The sequence below is a fragment of the Coloeus monedula genome (assembly GCF_965178545.1).
Source record: "Coloeus monedula genome assembly, chromosome: 30".
NCBI lineage: Eukaryota > Metazoa > Chordata > Aves > Passeriformes > Corvidae > Coloeus > Coloeus monedula.
The window spans coordinates 2,485,447-2,505,543 of record NC_138810.1 but is presented as its reverse complement, the minus strand read 5'-3'; the positions used below and the strand labels follow the sequence as shown (position 1 = coordinate 2,505,543).

The window sequence follows — 20,097 nt, the reverse complement described above, 5'->3', positions numbered from 1 at the left end:
CAGTACAGCCCAGTACAGCCCACTGGTGTGCAGTGCCTGAGGCTCCCAGTACAACCCAGTACAGCCCACTGGTGTGCAGTGCCTGAGGCTCCCAGTACAACCCAGTACAGCCCACTGGTGTGCAGTGCCTGAGGCTCCCAGTACAACCCAGTACAGCCCACTGGTGTGCAGTGCCTGAGGCTCCCAGTACAACCCAGTACAACCCAGTACAGCCCACTGGTGTGCAGTGCCTGGGGCTCCCAGTACAGCCCAGTACAGCCCAGTACAGCCCACTGGTGTGCAGTGCCTGGGGCTGCCAGTACAGCCCAGTACAGCCCAGTACAGCCCAGTACAGCCCACTGGTGTGCAGTGCCTGGGGCTCCCAGTACAGCCCAGTACAGCCCAGTACAGCCCACTGGTGTGCAGTGCCTGGGGCTGCCAGTACAGCCCAGTACAGCCCAGTACAGCCCACTGGTGTGCAGTGCCTGGGGCTCCCAGTACAGCCCAGTACAGCCCAGTACAGCCCACTGGTGTGCAGTGCCTGGGGCTCCCAGTACAGACCAGTACAGCCCAGTACAGCCCACTGGTGTGCAGTGCCTGGGGCTCCCAGTACAGCCCAGTACAGCCCAGTACAGCCCACTGGTGTGCAGTGCCTGAGGCTCCCAGTACAGCCCAGTACAGCCCACTGGTGTGCAGTGCCTGGGGCTCCCAGTACAGACCAGTACAGCCCAGTACAACCCAGTACAGCCCACTGGTGTGCAGTGCCTGAGGCTCCCAGTACAGCCCAGTACAACCCAGTACAGCCCACTGGTGTGCAGTGCCTGGGGCTCCCAGTACAACCCAGTACAGCCCACTGGTGTGCAGTGCCTGAGGCTCCCAGTACAGCCCAGTACAACCCAGTACAGCCCACTGGTGTGCAGTGCCTGGGGCTCCCAGTACAGCCCAGTACAGCCCACTGGTGTGCAGTGCCTGGGGCTCCCAGTACAGACCAGTACAGCCCAGTACAACCCAGTACAGCCCACTGGTGTGCAGTGCCTGAGGCTCCCAGTACAGCCCAGTACAACCCAGTACAGCCCACTGGTGTGCAGTGCCTGGGGCTCCCAGTACAGCCCAGTACAGCCCAGTACAACCCAGTACAGCCCACTGGTGTGCAGTGCCTGGGGCTCCCAGTACAGCCCAGTACAGCCCAGTACAGCCCACTGGTGTGCAGTGCCTGAGGCTCCCAGTACAGCCCAGCCCATCCCAGTAACCCCAGTCCATCCCAAGTAATTCCAGCCCGTCCCAGTAATCGCAGCCTATCCCCATAACCCCAGTCCATCCCAGTAAGCAGAGTCCCTCCCAGTTCATCCCAGTCCCTCCCAGTTCATCCCAGTCCATCCCAGTAACCCCAGTCCATCCCCATAAGCCCAGCCCATCCCCGTAAACTGATGCCATCCCATTAAACCGAGTCCATCCCAGTAAGCCCAGCCCATCCCATCCCAGTTCATCCCAACCCACCCCAGTCCGTCCCAGTAAGCCCAGCCCATCCCTGTAACCCCAGCCCGTCCCAGTCCATCCCAGTCTGTCCCAGTAAGCCCAGCCCATCCCTGTAACCCCAGTCTGTCCCAGTCCGTCCCAGTAAGCCCAGCCCATCCCTGTAACCCCAGCCCGTCCCAGTAAGCCCAGCCCATCCCAGTCCATCCCAGTCCGTCCCAGTAAGCCCAGCCCATCCCTGTAACCCCAGCCCGTCCCAGTCTGTCCCAGTAAGCCCAGCCCATCCCTGTAACCCCAGCCCGTCCCAGTCCGTCCCAGTAAGCCCAGCCCATCCCTGTAACCCCAGTCCATCCCAGTCCGTCCCAGTAAGCCCAGCCCATCCCTGTAACCCCAGCCCGTCCCAGTCTGTCCCAGTAAGCCCAGCCCATCCCTGTAACCCCAGTCTGTCCCAGTCCGTCCCAGTAAGCCCAGCCCATCCCTGTAACCCCAGCCCGTCCCAGTCCGTCCCAGTAAGCCCAGCCCATCCCTGTAACCCCAGCCCGTCCCAGTCCGTCCCAGTAAGCCCAGCCCATCCCTGTAACCCCAGCCCGTCCCAGTCCGTCCCAGTAAGCCCAGCCCATCCCTGTAACCCCAGCCCGTCCCAGTCCGTCCCAGTAAGCCCAGCCCATCCCTGTAACCCCAGTCCGTCCCAGTAAGCCCAGCCCATCCCTGTAACCCCAGTCCGTCCCAGTCCGTCCCAGTAAGCCCAGCCCATCCCTGTAACCCCAGCCCGTCCCAGTCCGTCCCAGTAAGCCCAGCCCATCCCTGTAACCCCAGCCCGTCCCAGTCCGTCCCAGTAAGCCCAGCCCATCCCTGTAACCCCAGTCTGTCCCAGTCCGTCCCAGTCCGTCCCAGTAAGCCCAGCCCATCCCTGTAACCCCAGCCCACCCCAGTCTGTCCCAGTCTGTCCCAGTAAGCCCAGCCCATCCCTGTAACCCCAGTCCGTCCCAGTCCGTCCCAGTAAGCCCAGCCCATCCCTGTAACCCCAGCCCACCCCAGTCTGTCCCAGTCCGTCCCAGTAAGCCCAGCCCATCCCTGTAACCCCAGCCCGTCCCAGTCCGTCCCAGTAAGCCCAGTTTGCCGCAGGGATGTTGTCGCACCAGCTGAAGCAGCACGTGATCGATGGTGAGAAAACGATCATCCAGAACCCCTCGGACCAGCAGAAGTGAGCGGGGCGGGGATGGGCAATGGGGCAACAGTGGGGTCAGGGGGGCAATGGGGCAACAGTGGGGTCAGGGGCAATGGGGCAACAGTGGGGTCAGGGGGGCAATGGGGCAACAGTAGGGTCAGGGGGCAGTGGGGGCAACAGTGGGGTCAGGGGCAATGGGGCAACAGTGGGGTCAGGGGGGCAATGGGGCAACAGTGGGGTCAGGGGCAATGGGGCAACAGTGGGGTCAGGGGGCAATGGGGCAACAGTGGGGTCAGGGGGCAATGGGGCAACAGTGGGGTCAGGGGGCAATGGGGCAACAGTGGGGTCAGGGGGGTAATGGGGCAACAGTGGGGTCAGGGGGGCAATGGGGCAACAGTGGGGTCAGGGGGGCAATGGGGGCAACAGTGGGGTCAGGGGGCAATGGGGTCAGGGGGGCAATGGGGCAACAGTGGGGTCAGGGGCAATGGGGTCAGGGGGCAGTGGGGGCAACAGTGGGGTCAGGGGGGCAATGGGGCAACAGTGGGGTCAGGGGGCAATGGGGTCAGGGGGGCAAGAGTGGGGTCAGGGGGAGAAATGGGGTTGGGGGAAATGGGGTCCAGGGGCAAGAGTGGGGTCGGGGGGGGAATGGGGTCAGGGGGAAATGGGGGAGTTTGGGTGGGAATTGGGGGAGTTTGGGGTGGGAATTGGGATCAGGGTGAGAATTGGGATGGGAATTGGGGGAGTTCGGGGTGGGAATTGGGATCAGGGGGAAATGGGATCGGGGTGAGAAATGGGATCGGGGAAATGGGATCAGGGTGAGAATTGGGGGAGTTTGGGGTGGGAATTGGGATCAGGGTGGGAATTGGGATTGGGGGGAAATGGGATCAGGGGGAAGTGGGATCAAGGTGAGAAATGGGATGGGAATTGGGGGAGTTTGAGGTGGGAATTGGGGGAGTTTGGGGTGGGAATTGGGGGAGTTTGGGGTGGGAATTGGGATCAGGGTGAGAATTGGGATCGGGGTGAGAAATGGGATCGGGGAAATGGGATCAGGGTGAGAATTGCGGGAGTTTGGGGTGGGAATTGGGATCAGGGTGGGAATTGGGATTGGGGGGAAATGGGATCAGGGGGAAGTGGGATCAAGGTGAGAAATGGGATGGGAATTGGGGGAGTTTGGGGTGGGAATTGGGATCGGGATGAGAAACAGGGGCTCCAGGGAGTTCGGGATTTCCTGGCCCATTTTGGATTTCCAGGAACGTTTTCGCATCCCTGGCCCGTTTTGGGTTTCCGGGAACATTCCAGGTTTCCCGGAAGGTTCTGCCTTCCCCATTCCCAGCTTTTTTTCCCCCTTCCCACCCTCACCAAGCCCCATTTTCCCGCAGGAAGGACCACGAAAAAGCGGAATTCGAGGTGCACGAAGTCTACGCCGTCGACGTCCTCGTCAGCAGCGGCGAGGGCAAGGTGAGTCCAAACCCCAAAAAATCCCGGGAATTCCCGGCCTGGAAGGCTCCGGAGCTTTTCCAGGTGCCGGGAATTGCCGTGGGAATGTTTTCCAGGCGAAGGACGCGGGGCAGAGAACCACGATTTACAAGAGGGACCCCTCCAAGCAGTACGGGCTGAAGATGAAAACCTCCCGTGCCTTCTTCAGCGAGGTGGAGCGGCGCTTCGACACCATGCCCTTCACCCTCAGGTGTGCGGCCCGGAATCCCGCCTGGATGGGGCTGGGATTCCGCCTGGATGGGGCTGGGATTCCGCCTGGATGGGGCTGGGATTCCGCCTGGGTGGGGCTGGGATTCCGCCTGGGTGGGGCTGGGATTCCGCCTGGGTGGGGCTGGAATTCCGCCTGGGTGGGGCTGGGATTCCGCCTGGATGGGGCTGGGATTCCGCCTGGGTGGGGCTGGGATTCCACCTGGATGGGGCTGGAATTCCGCCTGGGTGGGGCTGGGATTCCGCCTGGATGGGGCTGGGATTCCACCTGGGTGGGGCTGGGATTCTGCCTGGATGGGGATGGGATTCCGCCTGGATGGGGCTGGAATTCCGCCTGGGTGGGGCTGGGATTCCGCCTGGATGGGGATGGGATTCCGCCTGGATGGGGCTGGAATTCCGCCTGGATGGGGATGGGATTCCGCCTGGATGGGGCTGGGATTCCGCCTGGGTGGGGATGGGATTCCGCCTGGGATACCTGGGTGGGGCTGGGATTCCTGGATGGGACTGGAATTCTGCCTGGGATAGCTGGATGAGGCTGGGATTCCACTTGGGATAGCTGGATGGGGCTGGGATACCTGGATGGAGCTGGAATTCTGCCTGGGATAGCTGGATGGGGCTGGAATTCTGCCTGGGATACCTGGATGGGGCTGGGATTCCTGGATGGAGCTGGAATTCTGCCTGGGATAGCTGGGTGGGACTGGGATTCCACCTGGATGGGGCTGGAATTCCACCTGGGATACCTGGATGGGGCTGGGATACCAGAATGGGGCTGGAATTCTGCCTGGGATAGCTGGATGGGGCTGGAATTCCACCTGGATGGAGCTGGAATTCCACCTGGGATACCTGGATGGGGCTGGAATTCCACCTGGGATACCTGGATGGGGCTGGAATTCTGCCTGGGATAGTTGGATAGGGCTGGAATTCCACTTGGAATACCTGGCCAGGCCAGGATGGAGCTGGAATTCCACCTGGATGGGGCTGGAATTCCACCTGGGATACCTGGATGGGGCTGGGATACCTGCATGAACTGGGAATTCTGCCTGGGATACCTGGATGGGGCTGGAATTCCACCTGGGATACCTGGGTGGGGCTGGGATACCAGGATGGGGCTGGAATTCTGCCTGGGATAGCTGGATGGGGCTGGAATTCCACCTGGATGGAGCTGGAATTCCTCTTGGAATACCTAGATAGGGCTGGAATTCCACCTGGGATACCTGGATGGGGCTGGAATTCCATCTGGATGGGGCTGGAATTCCGCCTGGGATACCGGGATGGGGCTGGAATTCCACCTGGGATATTGGATCGGGCTGCAATTCTGCTTGGAATACCTGGATGGGGCTGGGATTCCTGGATGGGGACTGGGATAGCTGGATGGGGCTGGAATTCCGCTTGGAATACCGGGATGGGGCTGGGATTCTACCTGGGGTACCTGGATGGGGCTGGAATTCCACCTGGATGGGGCTGGAATTCCACCTGGATGGGGCTGGAATTCCGCCTGGGCTCTGAGCAGGACCCCCGGGATTGGGGCCGTTCCCGGAGCGCTGCTCGGGCCAGGTGGGTGCCGTGGGAAATGATGGAATTGGGGCCCTTCCCATCCCAAAATCCGCGGGCTCCGCTCTCCGGAGGGGCCGGCTCACCTGGGCTCACCTGTCCCGGGAGCAGGGGGCAGCTCCAGCCTGGCCCTGCCTGGGCTCGGCTCAGGGGTGACCTCGGGGGGGCTCAGGGGGGGCTCAGGTGGGTGCTCAGGTGGGCGCTCAGGGGGGGCACAGGTGGGCTCAGGTGGGCGCTCAGGTGATCACAGGTGGGCTCAGGTGGGTGCTCAGGTGATCACAGGTGGGCTTAGGTGGGTGCTCAGGTGGGCACTCGGGTGCTCAGGTGGGTGCTCAGGTGGGCGCTCAGGTGGGCACTCGGGTGCTCAGGTGTGCACTCAGGTGATCACAGGTGGGCTCAGGTGGGTGCTCAGGTGGGCACTCAGGTGGGTGCTCAGGTGTGCACTCAGGTGATCACAGGTGGGCTCAGGTGGGTGCTCAGGTGGGCACTCAGGTGGGTGCTCAGGTGTGCACTCAGGTGATCACAGGTGGGCTCAGGTGGGTGCTCAGGTGGGCACTCGGGTGCTCGGGGGGGTCACAGGTGGGTGCTCAGGTGTGCACTCAGGTGATCACAGGTGGGCTCAGGTGAGTTCAGGTGGGCACTCAGGTTTGAGATCAGGTTTGAGCTCAGGTGTGAGCTCAGGTGATCACAGGTGAGCTCAGGTGTGCGCTCAGATGTGCACTGAGGTGAGTTCAGGTGTGAGCTTAGGAGAACTCAGGTGTGATCACAGGTGAGCTCCTGGGCAATCACAGGTGTGCACTCAGGTGAGTTCAGGTGGGCACTCAGGTGTGCACTCAGGTGATCACAGGTGTGAGCTCAGGTGTGAGCTCAGGTTCTCCCAGATGCACTCAGGTGTGCCCAGGTGTGCCAGCAGCTGAGCTCAGGTGTGCTCAGATGTGAGCTCAGGTGTGCTCCCAGGTTGTTCAGGTGTGCTCAGGTGTGATCCCAGGTGCTCTCAGGTGTGGCCTCAGGTGTGCTCAGGTGTGCTCTCAGGAGCTCCCAGGTTGTTCAGGTGTGCTCTCAGGAGCTCCCAGGAGCTCTCAGGTTGTTCAGGTGTGCTCCCAGGTGTGCTCTCAGGAGCTCCCAGGAGCTCTCAGGTTGCTCAGGTGTGCTCTCAGGAGCTCCCAGGTTGCTCAGGTGTGCTCTCAGGAGCTCCCAGGTTGTTCAGGTGTGATCTCAGGAGCTCTCAGGAGCTCTCAGGAGCTCCCAGGTGCGCTCAGGTGTGTGCTCAGGAGCGCTGAGGTTCAGGTGTCCCCGCAGGGCGTTCGAGGACGAGAAGAAGGCGCGCATGGGGGTGGTGGAGTGCGCCAAGCACGAGCTGCTGCAGCCCTTCAACGTCCTGTACGAGAAGGAAGGTGAGCCTGGGGCACACCTGGGGGGACAGGGGAGGCACAGGTGGGGACAGGGGAGACCTGAGGGGACAGGGGAGGCACGGGGGAGGGACAGAGAGACCTGAGGGACGGGGGGAATAGGAGAGGGGACAGGTGAGGACAGGTGAGACCTGGGGGGACATGGGGGTAACAGGTGAGGACAGGGGAGGGACAGGTGAGACCTGGGGGACAGGGGAGGGGCAGGGGAGACTTGAGGGGACACGGGGGTGACAAGGGAGGGACTGGTGGGGACAGGTGGGGACAGGTGAGACCTGAGGGGACACAGGGGTGACAGGGGAGACTCGAGGGGACACGGGGACAGGTGAGGACAGGTGAGGGGACAGGTGAGGGACAGGGAAGGGACAGGTGGGGACAGGCGAGGGACAGGTGAGGACAGGTGAGGGACAGGTGAGGACAGGTGAGGGACAGGGAAGGGACAGGTGAGGGACAGGGAAGGGACAGGTGGGGACAGGTGAGGGGACAGGTGAGCACAGGTGAGGGACAGGGAAGGGACAGGTGAGGGACAGGTGGGGACAGGTGAGACCGGAGGGGACAGGGAAGGGACACGGGAGGGATTGGTGGGGACAGGTGAGACCTGGGGGGACACAGGGGGACAGGTGAGGACAGGTGAGACCTGGGGGACAGGGGAGGAGAGGTGGGGACAGGTGAGACCTGGGGGGACAGGGGGAGGACACGGGGACAGGGGAGGGACAGGTGAGGACAGGTGGGGACAGGGAAGGGGACAGGTGAGGGACAGGTGGGGACAGGTGAGGGACAGGTGGGGACAGGTGGGGATGGCTCCAGGTGAGTTTGGAGCCGCTCCCAGAGCAGGGATGCTGGGTCCTGGCAGGTGTGTAAGGAGCAGGACTTGCAGGTCCTGGCAGGTTTGTTGTTGGATTAGCGATCAGTACCTGCCTGGAGCGCTGCAGGGGAGTGGGACCCACAGGTCCTGGCAGGGTTAAGGATGGCTGAGGGATCAGTGCCTGCTCCAAACACTCCGTGGGGGAGTCAGACCCACAGGTCCTGGCAGGGTTAACGCAGTGTCCCCACAGGTCCTGGCAGGGGGATCAGCCCCGCAGGTCCTGGCAGGGGGATCAGCCCCGCAGGTCCTGGCAGGGTTAATGCAGTGTCCCCACAGGTCCTGGCAGGGGGATCAACCCCGCAGGTCCTGGCAGGGCTAACGCAGTGTCCCCACAGGTCCTGGCAGGGGGATCAACCCCGCAGGTCCTGGCAGGGCTAACGCAGTGTCCCCGCAGGGGAGTTCGTGGCACAGTTCAAGTTCACGGTGCTGCTGATGCCCAACGGCCCCATGAGGATCACGAGCGGCCCCTTCGAGGCCGAGCTCTACAAATCCGACCTCGAGGTGCAGGACGGGGAGCTGAAGGTTGGTTCATCAGTGATCACCTTAATTATTAATAATTTAATGCACAAATTACATATCAACATAAACGTGGCGGTAATTTGTTTATATTTGCATACGGAATGTTTGGAGGGGAAGTTATTGATTAGTTATTTTATTTCTTAGTGTTTGTGTTTATTTGTAAAATAAGGGAGGAAGTCGGTTTATAATAGTTATTAGTGTTAATAGATTAATTACTAATTAATAAGGAAGAAATTTGTGTCTCTAAATGAAATAAATTTGCCTATTAAGCTGAATATAAAAATACCGTGAAATAGATGTGAAATAAAATGTATTATAAATATAATGTGAATAATGTAAATATTAGAAATAGAATGTAATATAAATGTTATAAATGTAGATAGAATGTAAAGAATAGAAATAAAATAAATATAAACTTTATGTAAACAATGTAGATATATCAATATAAATAGAATGTAAATAATAGAAATAAAATAAGTATAAACTTAATGTAGGCAATCTAGATATATAAATATAAATAGAATGTAAATAATAGAAATGAAATAAATATAAACTTAATGTAAACAATATAGATCTATAAATATAAATAGAATGTAAATAATAGAAATAAAATAAATATAAACTTAATGTGGACAATATAGATCTAAAAGTATAACTATAATGCAAATAATAGAAATAAAATAAATATAAACTTAATATAAACAATATAGATCTATAAATATAATGCAAATAATCGAAATATATTAAATAGAAACTTAATGTAAACAATATAAATCTATAAATATAATGCAAATAATAGAAATATATTAAATATAAACTTAATGTAAACAATATAAATCTATAAATATAAATATAATGTAAATAATAGAAATAAAATAACTATAAACTTAATGTAAACAATCTAGATCTATAAATATAACTATAATGCAAATAATAGAAATAAAATATAAATATAATGTAAATAATAGAAATAGTATAAATACAAATATAATTCAAAACAGAACTATTATAAATATAAATAGAATGTAAATAGAAATAAAATAAACTTAATGTAAGTAATAGAAATATTATAAATGTAAATATAAATGTAATATAAATAATATAAGTGAAATAAATATAAGTTTAATGTAAATAATAGAAATATTATAGATATAATGTAAATAATAGAAATCTTTATAAATAAAATGTAATGTAAATATTATAGATATAATGTAAATAGTATAAGTAAAATACATAAAAACTTAATAGAAATAATAGAAATATTATATAAATATAATGTAAATAATATAAATAAAATAAATAGAAACAATGTAAATAATAAATATTTATAAAGGTATAATGTAATGTAAATAAACTAAATATAAACTTCATGTAAGTAATAGAAATATTATAAATGTAAATGTAAATATAATGTAAATAATAGAAATATTATAAATGTAAATATAAATATAATGTAAGTAATAGAAATATTATAGATGTAAATGTAAACATAATGTAAGTAATATAAGTACTATAAATGGAAATATGAATATAATGGAAATAATAGAAATATTATAAATGTAAATATAAATATAATGTAAACAATAGAAATATTATAAATATGAATATAATGTAATATCATTGTTATACGTATAGATATAATGGAAATATAAATGTTATAAATATAAATACAATGTAAATAAGATAAATACTCTCAATATTTATCATTTAAATAATATTATATACATCAAAATACTGTAGCTATGATATATAAATATTCACATATGAAATAAAACTGATGAGAAATAGAAAAAACACGATAAATACAAAAATCAATTTATAAAGATAAATGTATCATTGAATTAAAATATAAGAATAGAATCAATATAATAATCAATATAATATTAAAATACAATATATATAATCAATATAATATTAAAAGATAAGACTAGAATCAATATAATAATCAATATAATATTAAAATGTAATATATATAATCAATATAATAAAATATAAGAATATAATCAATACAATAATCAATATAATATTAAAATATATATAATCAATATAATATTAAAAGATAAAACTAGAATCAATATAATAATCAATATACTATTAAAATACAATATATATAATTAATATAATATTAAAAGATAAGACTAGAATCAATACAATAATCAATATAATATTAAAATATATATAATCAATACAATATTAAAAGATAAGACTAGAATCAATATAATAATCAATATAATATTAAAATATATATAATCAATATAATATTAAAAGATAAGAATAGAATCAATATAGTAATCATTATAATATTAAAATGCAATATATATAATCAATATAATATTAAAAGATAAGAATAGAATCAATATAATAATCAATATAATATTAAAATATATATAATCAATATAATATTAAAAGATAAGAATAGAATCAATATAATAATCAATACAATATTAAAAGATAAGAATAGGATCAATATAATAATCAATATAGTATTAAAGTGTAATATATATAATTAATACAATATTAAAAGATAAGACTAGATTCAATATAATAATCAATATATTAAAATATATATAATCAATATAATATTAAAAGATAAGACTAGAATCAGTATAATAATCAATATAATATTAAAATGTATATAATCAATATAATATTAAAATATAAGAATAGGATCAATATAATAATCAATATAATATTAAAAGATAAGAATAGGATCAATATAATAATCAATATAATATTAAAATGCAATATATATAATCAATATAATATTAAAAGATAAGAATAGGATCAATATAATAATCAATATAATATTAAAATGCAATATATATAATCAATATAATATTAAAAGATAAGAATAGGATCAATATAATAATCAATATAGTATTAAAATGTAATATATATAATTAATACAATATTAAAAGATAAGACTAGAATCAATATAATAATCAATATAATATTAAAATATATATAATCAATATAATATTAAAATATAAGAATAGAATCAATATAATAATGAATACAATATTAAAAGATAAGAATAGGATCAATATAATAATCAATATAGTATTAAAATGTAATATATATAATCAATACAATATTAAAAGATAAGACTAGAATCAATATAATAATCAATATAATATTAAAATGTATATAATCAATATAATATTAAAAGATAAGAATAGAATCAATATAATAATCAATATAATATTAAAATATAATATATATAATCAATATAATATTAAAAGATAAGACTAGAATCAATATAATAATCAATATAATATTAAAAGATAAGAATAGAATCAATATAATAATCAATATAATATTAAAATATAATATATATAATCAATATAATATTAAAAGATAAGACTAGAATCAATATAATAATCAATATAATATTAAAAGATAAGAATAGAATCAATATAATAATCAATATAATATTAAAATGTAATATATATAATCAATATAATATTAAAAGATAAGACTAGAATCAGTATAATAATCAATATAATATTAAAATGTATATAATCAATATAATATTAAAAGATAAGAATAGGATCAATATAATAATCAATATAATATTAAAATGCAATATATATAATCAATATAATATTAAAAGATAAGAATAGAATCAATATAATAATCAATATAATATTAAAATATATATAATCAATATAATATTAAAAGATAAGAATAGAATCAATATAATAATCATTATAATATTAAAATGTAATATATAATCAATATAATATTAAAAGATAAGAATAGAATCAATATAATAATCAATATAATATTAAAAGATAAGAATAGCATCAATATAATAATCAATATAGTATTAAAATGTAATATATATAATTAATACAATATTAAAAGATAAGACTAGAATCAATATAATAATCAATATAATATTAAAATATAAGAATAGAATCAATATAATAATATAATATTAAAATGCAATATATATAATTAATATCATATTAAAAGATAAAAATAGGATCAATATAATAATCCATATAATATTAAAATATAATCTATATAATCAATATAATATTAAAAGAATAGAATCAATATAATAATCCATATAATATTAAAATATAATCTATACAATCAATATAATATTAAAATATAGGAATAAAATCAATATATTTGATATAGAAAATCAATGTATAACATTGATGGGCACCTGTCAAACATTTCTATTGACCCAGCGAACGTTCCTGTTATTAATATTCAGTTCTGTTAATGAACTCTGAATATTAATTAGGAAATGCAGACTAACGAGAGGAATTTCGGTGGCGCTGATACAATGATGAGTTCCAAGTTAAAATACAGAAATGGAATCTTTTATTTGCCGTGAGCTTCTCTGTGAAATGGATCCAAAATATTTCTATTCATATAAAACCCGGAATTGTTTATGTGCATTAATTTGGGCAGAATAGGGGCTGTAGCATAATGATCTCTAATTATTTTATTATCTGGGTTTAAGTGTTGATATCAAATAGCTGTCTTTATAAATATATATATTTTTTAATATTTTTAATTTTATTATTATTTATTATTTTAATATTTTTACTATTTCTAATTTTTATGTGTTTCTATCAACTAGCTATCTTTATAAATATATCTAATATTTCTAATTTTATGTGTTGATATAAAATAGTTATCTTTATAAATATATATTTCTAATATTTCTAAATTTTATGTGTTTCTATCAACTAGCTATCTTTATAAATATATCTAATATTTCTAATTTTATGTGTTGATATTAAATAGTTATCTTTATAAATATATATTTCTAATATTTCTAAATTTTATGTGTTTCTATCAAATAGCTGTCTTTATAAATATATAGTTCTAATATTTCTATCTTTATAAATATCTATTTCTAATATTTCTAATTTTTATGTTTTAATATAAAATATCTATCTTTACAAATATCTATTTCTAATATTTCTAATTTTATGTGTTTATATCAAATAGCTATTTTTATAAATACCTATTTCTAATATTTCTAATTTTTATGTGTTTCTATAAAATATCTATGTTTATAAATATATAGTTCTAATATTTCTATCTTTATAAATATATATTTCTAATACTTATAATTTTTATGTGTTTCTATAAAATATCTACCTTTACAAATAGCTATTTTTATAAATATCTATTTCTAATATTTCTAATTTTTATGTGTTTCTATAAAATATCTACCTTTATAAATATATATTTCTAATATTTCTAATTTTTATGTGTTTATATCGAATAGCTATTTTTATAAATACCTATTTCTAATATTTCTAATTTTTATGTGTTTCTATAAAATATTTATCTTTATAAATATATATTTCTAATATTTCTACCTTTATAAATATATATTTCTAATACTTATAATTTTTATGTGTTTCTATAAAATATCTATTTTTATAAATATATATTTCTAATATTTCTAATTTTTATATGTTTATATCAAATATCTGTCTTTATAAATATATATTTCTAATATTTCTATTTTTATGCGTGTATATAAAATAGCTCTTTATAAATACATATTTCTAATATTTCTAATTTTTATGTGTTTATATAAAATAGCTACCCTAATATTTCTATTTCTAATATTTCTATTTCTAATATTTCTATTTTTCATGTTTCTATGTATTTAAATATGTATAAATACGTGTATATTTAAATGCACATCAAATAGCTGGGTTAAGATATTTTACATAGATTTTAATGTGAATTTCCATTTATTATTGATGATGAGTTAATAGAAATAAATATCATTTATAATTATCGTTTACAATAAAATTATACATATGGATGTAAACATAACGTGAATATGGAAATATTAACAGCATGAATAATAACTGGAATGTTAATAATAGAAGTATTAATAATTTCAAAAATTAATTTAAAATTAATAATTTAAAAATTAATAATTTAAAAATTGGTAATTTGAATAGTAATCATTGAAATATTAACAATTAATACGTTAATCATTGAAATGTTAACAATTGAAATATGAATAATTAGAATAGTAGTTGAAATATTAACAATTGGAATGTTAATAATTAAAATAATAATTAGACTAGTAATAATTGAAATAGTAACAATTGGATTATTAGTAATTAAAATAGTAGTTAGGATAGAAATAATTGAAATAGTAACAATTGGAATAGTAATAATTAAAATAGTAATTAGGATAGTAACAATTGAAATATTAACAATTAAAATAATAATTAGGATAGTAATTGAAATAATAACAATTGGACTATTAACAATTGAAATAGTAACAATTGAAATATTAATAATTAATATATTGAAATATTAACAATTTAAATAATTAAAACAATAATTAGAATAATATCAATTCAATATTAACAATGAAATATATTAACAATTGAGATAGTAATGATTGAAATAATAATTGAAAAACTAATAATGAAAATAATAATTAGAATAGTAACAATTCAATATTAACAATAGAAATATATTAATAATTGAGATAGTAATGATTGAAATATTAGCAATTGAGCTATTAACAATTGAAATATTAGTAATTAATATAATGAATAGAATAGTAGCCATTCCATATTAACAATTGAAGTATATTAATAATTGAGCTAGTAACAACTGAACTATTAACAATTGAACTATTAATAATTAAAATAATGAATAGAGTAGTAACAATTCAGTAGTAACAATTGGAATACATTAATAATTGAGCTATTAACAACTGAACTATTAACAATAGAGCTATTAATAATTGAAATATTAATAAAATAATAATTAGAATAGTAACAATTCAGTAGTAACAATTGAAATACATTAATAATTGAGCAATTAACAATTGATCTATTAATAATTGAACTCTTAGCAATTGAAATATTAATAAAATAATTAGAATAGTAACAATTCAATATTAACAGTTGAAATATATTAATAATTGAGCTATTAGCAACTGAACTACTAATAATTGAACTATTAATAACTGAAATATTAACAATTGAACTATTAATAATTGGACTATTAATTGAACTATTAATAATTAAAATAATGAATAGAGTAGTAACAATTCAATATTAACAATTTAAATACATTAATAATTGAGCTATTAACAACTGAACTATTAACAATTGAACTATTAGTAATTGAACTATTAGCAATAGAGCTATTAATAACTGAACTATTAACAATTGAGCTATTAATAATCGAACTACTAATAATTGAAATATTCATAAAATAATAATTAGAATAGTAACAATTCAATAGTAACAATTGAAATACATTAATAATTGAGCTATTGACAACTGAACTATTAACAACAGAGCTATTAATAACTGAACTATTAACAATAGAGCTATTAATAACTGAACTATTAACAATTGAGCTATTAATAATTGAGCTACGAACAGTTTCCCGAGCAGCCCCTCCCCAGGGCTGCCTGAGGGAGCCGGGGGAGCCCCATTCCCGCTGCTCCCGGGAGAGCCGGGATCGTTCCCCTCCCACCCTTCCCTCCCTCCCATTCCCGCTGCTCCCAGGAGAGCCGGGATCGTTCCCCTCCCACCCTTCCCTCCCTCCCATTCCCGCTGTTCCCGGGAGAGCCGGGATCGTTCCCCTCCCACCCTTCCCTCCCTTCCATTCCCGCTGCTCCAGGGAAAGCCGGGATCGTTCCCCTCTCACCCTTCCCTCCCTCCCATTCCCGCTGCTCCCGGGAGAGCCGGGATCGTTCCCCTCCCACCCTTCCCTCCCTCCCATTCCTGCTGCTCCAGGGAAAGCCGGGATCGTTCCCCTCTCACCCTTCCCTCCCTTCCATTCCCGCTGCTCCCGGGAGAGCCGGGATCGTTCCCCTCCCACCCTTCCCTCCCTCCCATTCCCGCTGCTCCCGGGAGAGCCGGGATCGTTCCCCTCCCACCCTTCCCTCCCTCCCATTCCCGCTGCTCCCGGGAGAGCCGGGATCGTTCCCCTCTCACCCTTCCCTCCCTCCCATTCCCGCTGCTCCCGGGAGAGCCGGGATCGTTCCCCTCCCACCCTTCCCTCCCTCCCATTCCCGCTGCTCCCGGGAGAGCCGGGATCGTTCCCCTCCCACCCTTCCCTCCCTCCCATTCCCTCTGCTCCCAGGAGAGCCGGGATCGTTCCCCTCCCACCCTTCCCTCCCTCCCATTCCCTCTGCTCCCGGGAGAGCCGGGATCGTTCCCCTCCCACCCTTCCCTCCCTCCCATTCCCGCTGCTCCCGGGAAAGCCGGGATCGTTCCCCTCTCACCCTTCCCTCCCTTCCAGGCCCTCCTCCAAAGCTCCGCCAGCCGCAAGACCCAGAAGAAGAAGAAGAAGAAGGTAAATTTGGGCCCTTTGTGCGCTGGGAATTCCCAGATGGGGAATTTCGGGGTCTTCTCCGTGGGAAGGGCCCTGACACATCCCTGGATTTGTCCCCACAGGCTTCCAAAAACGCCGAAAACGCCACCACGGGGGAGACGGCGGAGGAGAACGAGGCCGGCGACTGAGAGCCCTTAAAGCTCTCAAATCGCTCCTTTTTTCCCTTCCTCCCCCAAAAAAACACAAAAAAAAAAACAACCCTCCCAAAACCAAACAAAATTCCATCCAGAAGCGAAATAATCTGGCACCGTTGTTGGTCCAGGCAGTCTGGAATTCCCACGGAATCCGAGCAGCTCCCGTTGACTCTGCCAAGGAGGGAGGAGGAATCTCTCGGCCGCTTCGGACGACTTCGAAACAACAAAGAATTAACGAAACTCCCCGAAAGAGCAGCAAAAACCACAAAACAAACCCCCAAACTAATAAAAATTAGGAGTGAAAGTCGATATTAAATCCTTAACTTTTTCTATTTCCTACCTTTGGAGAAGCTAATCCAGCCCAATCCAGGGAGAGGGAGAGGAGGGAGCCGCTGATTCCTTCCTCCTCCTCCTCCTCTTCCCTCTCCCTTTTTTATTTTTGAATTTTTCCCTTTGGAAATTTACACAAAAACCACAAAAAAACCACCCCAAAAAACCAGGTGATTCCACCCAAAAAAGTGCCCTGTGCGAGCGATCCGGGACACGGCGCCGGAATTCTTTTTGTCTTTTCCCTCTGGGATTGTGCTTTTAGAACTGGAGGGGTGGGGGAAATAAAAAAAAACCCCCAAACCATCAAATTTTAGGTTCCCCCTCTCTCCCCCCCCACCCCCACTCTCGGGAGCCTTTTCTGCCTCGATTTAAGGGATTTAACAAAAAAACAACAAACAAACAACAAAAAAAAAATCGCTCTTTTTTAACACAGACTTCGTTTTTAAAATGATCCAAACCCTCGGGAAGCCGCCGACATTCCGGCCTTGCGGAGCTGAATTCCCTAAATCCCGGCGTGGCGGGGGGAGGGAGGAGGGGGCTGGGTGCTTTTTATCCTTCCCAAAATCCCCGGGAGCACATTCCACCTTTCCCTCCAGCCAGAGGAGATTCGTTTGTTTGTTTCTTTGCTTGTTTTTCCACTTTTTCCCCTCTGGATTCTTTGGATAATTTGAGGGAAACCCCAGCAGAATTCCTCAGGGGGGAGGGGAGAGGTGAGGGAAGCGCTGCCGGAGCCCCGGGATCCGGGATAAAGGCCCAAACCCAGGGGGATCGCTCTTTTCTAGTCGCTTTTTTACAAAAAAACCACACAAAACCAACAAAAAAAAAGCCGGGAGTTGAATGTTGAGGTTTGGTTTTTTTTTCCTTTGCTGATACCCCTGGGGTTTTTTTTTCCCCCCACCACCCTCTCCCCAATTTTTGGGAATTCCCCATTCCCGCCTTACCCAACGTTCCCGGCCGTTCTCCGCAGGCCACGGTGCTTCCTCGTCGAGATCCGAGTTTTCCACCCCAAAAAATCCAACAAAAACCGACTCCACGCGTGCAAATGTTACCAAAGTCAATAAAAAGAGAATAAACAATGACGATATTGGATTTTATTCCGGGCTTGGTTTTTTCCTGGTCTTTCTCTGGTCTCTGCTTCTTCTCCAATTTGGGATTGGTGGGTGAATCCGGGCAGCTTTGGTGTTGGAAATGGGATGTTTTTGAGGGGAAAATGTTCGTTTTTGAGGGGAAAAACGGTGGTTTGAAGGGAAAAATAAATGGTTTTGAGAGGAAAACCCTGATTTGGAAGGGAAAACCCCTCATTTTAGGGAAAACCCCTCGTTTTAATGGAAAAAAAACCCTCATTTTGAGGGGAAACACCCTCATTTTGAGAGGAAAAGCCTCGCTCTGAGGGGGAAAAAGTAATTTGAGGGGGAAAAGTAATTTTGATGGAAAAAGCTCATGTTGAAGGGAAAATTCCCTCATTTTGAGGGGAAAAATGTGTAATTTGAGGGGGAAACATGCCTCATTTTGAAGGGAAAAGCCTCACTTTGAGGGGAAAAAAGTAATTTTGATGGAAAAAGCTCATTTTGAAGGGAAAATTCCCTTATTTTGAGGGGAAAAGTCTTCATTTTGAGGGGAAACACCCTCATTTTGAGAGGAAAAGCCTCACTTGGAGGGGAAAAAGTAATTTTGATGGAAAAAGCTCATTTTGAAGGGAAAATTCCCTGATTTTGGGGGGAAAAGTCTTCATTTTGAGGGGAAACACCCTCATTTTGAGAGGAAAAGCCTCACTTGGAGGGGAAAACTCCCTCACTTTGAGGGGAAAAAAGTAATTTTGAGGGGGGAAAGTAATTTTGATGGAAAAAGCTCATTTTGAAGGGAAAATTCCCTTATTTTGAGGAGAAAAATCTGTGTTTTGAGGGGGAAACATCCCTCATTTTGAGAGGAAAAGCCTCACTTTGAGGGGGAAAAAAGTAATTTTGATGGAAAAAGCTCATTTTGAAGGGAAAATTCCCTTATTTTGAGGGGGAAAGTCTTCATTTTGAGGGGAAAACCCCTCATTTTGAGAGGAAAAGCCTCACTTGGAGGGGAAAACTCCCTCACTTGGAGGGGAAAACTCCCTCACTTTGAGGGGAAAAAAGTAATTTTGAGGGGAAAAAGTAATTTTGAAGGGAAAAGCTCATTTTGAAGGGAAAATTCCCTTATTTGAAGGGAAAGATCTTCATTTTGAGGGGAAAACACCCCTCATTTTAAGGGAAAATTCCCTCATTTTGAGGGGAAACGTCTTCATTTGGAGGGAAACCCCAGCAGAATTCCTCAGGGGGGAGGGGAGAGGTGAGGGAAGCGCTGCCGGAGCCCCGGGATCCGGGATAAAGGCCCAAACCCAGGGGGATCGCTCTTTTCTAGTCGCTTTTTTACAAAAAAACCACACAAAACCAACAAAAAAAAGAGCCGGGAGTTGAATGTTGAGGTTTGGGTTTTTTTTTTCCTTTGCTGATACCCCTGGGGTTTTTTTCCCCCCACCACCCTCTCCCCAATTTTTGGGAATTCCCCATTCCCGCCTTACCCAACGTTCCCGGCCGTTCTCCGCAGGCCACGGTGCTTCCTCGTCGAGATCCGAGTTTT

General features: G+C 43.0%; 1 protein-coding gene across 1 annotated transcript in view; it reads left to right on the top strand.

Annotated features, from left to right (window-relative positions):
- The window catches only part of PA2G4 (proliferation-associated 2G4), a 28,340-nt gene extending 9,761 nt beyond the window's left edge, over window positions 1–18,579 (top strand). The window contains exons 7-13 of the mRNA XM_082298993.1: window positions 2,578–2,656; window positions 4,000–4,078; window positions 4,174–4,307; window positions 7,175–7,269; window positions 8,541–8,668; window positions 16,934–16,987; window positions 17,089–18,579. Of these exons, the coding sequence (XP_082155119.1) occupies window positions 2,578–2,656; window positions 4,000–4,078; window positions 4,174–4,307; window positions 7,175–7,269; window positions 8,541–8,668; window positions 16,934–16,987; window positions 17,089–17,154 (635 nt within the window). The 3' untranslated portion in view covers window positions 17,155–18,579. The remainder of the gene's footprint in view (window positions 1–2,577; window positions 2,657–3,999; window positions 4,079–4,173; window positions 4,308–7,174; window positions 7,270–8,540; window positions 8,669–16,933; window positions 16,988–17,088) is intronic.
- Window positions 18,580–20,097: the final 1,518 nt, after the last annotated feature.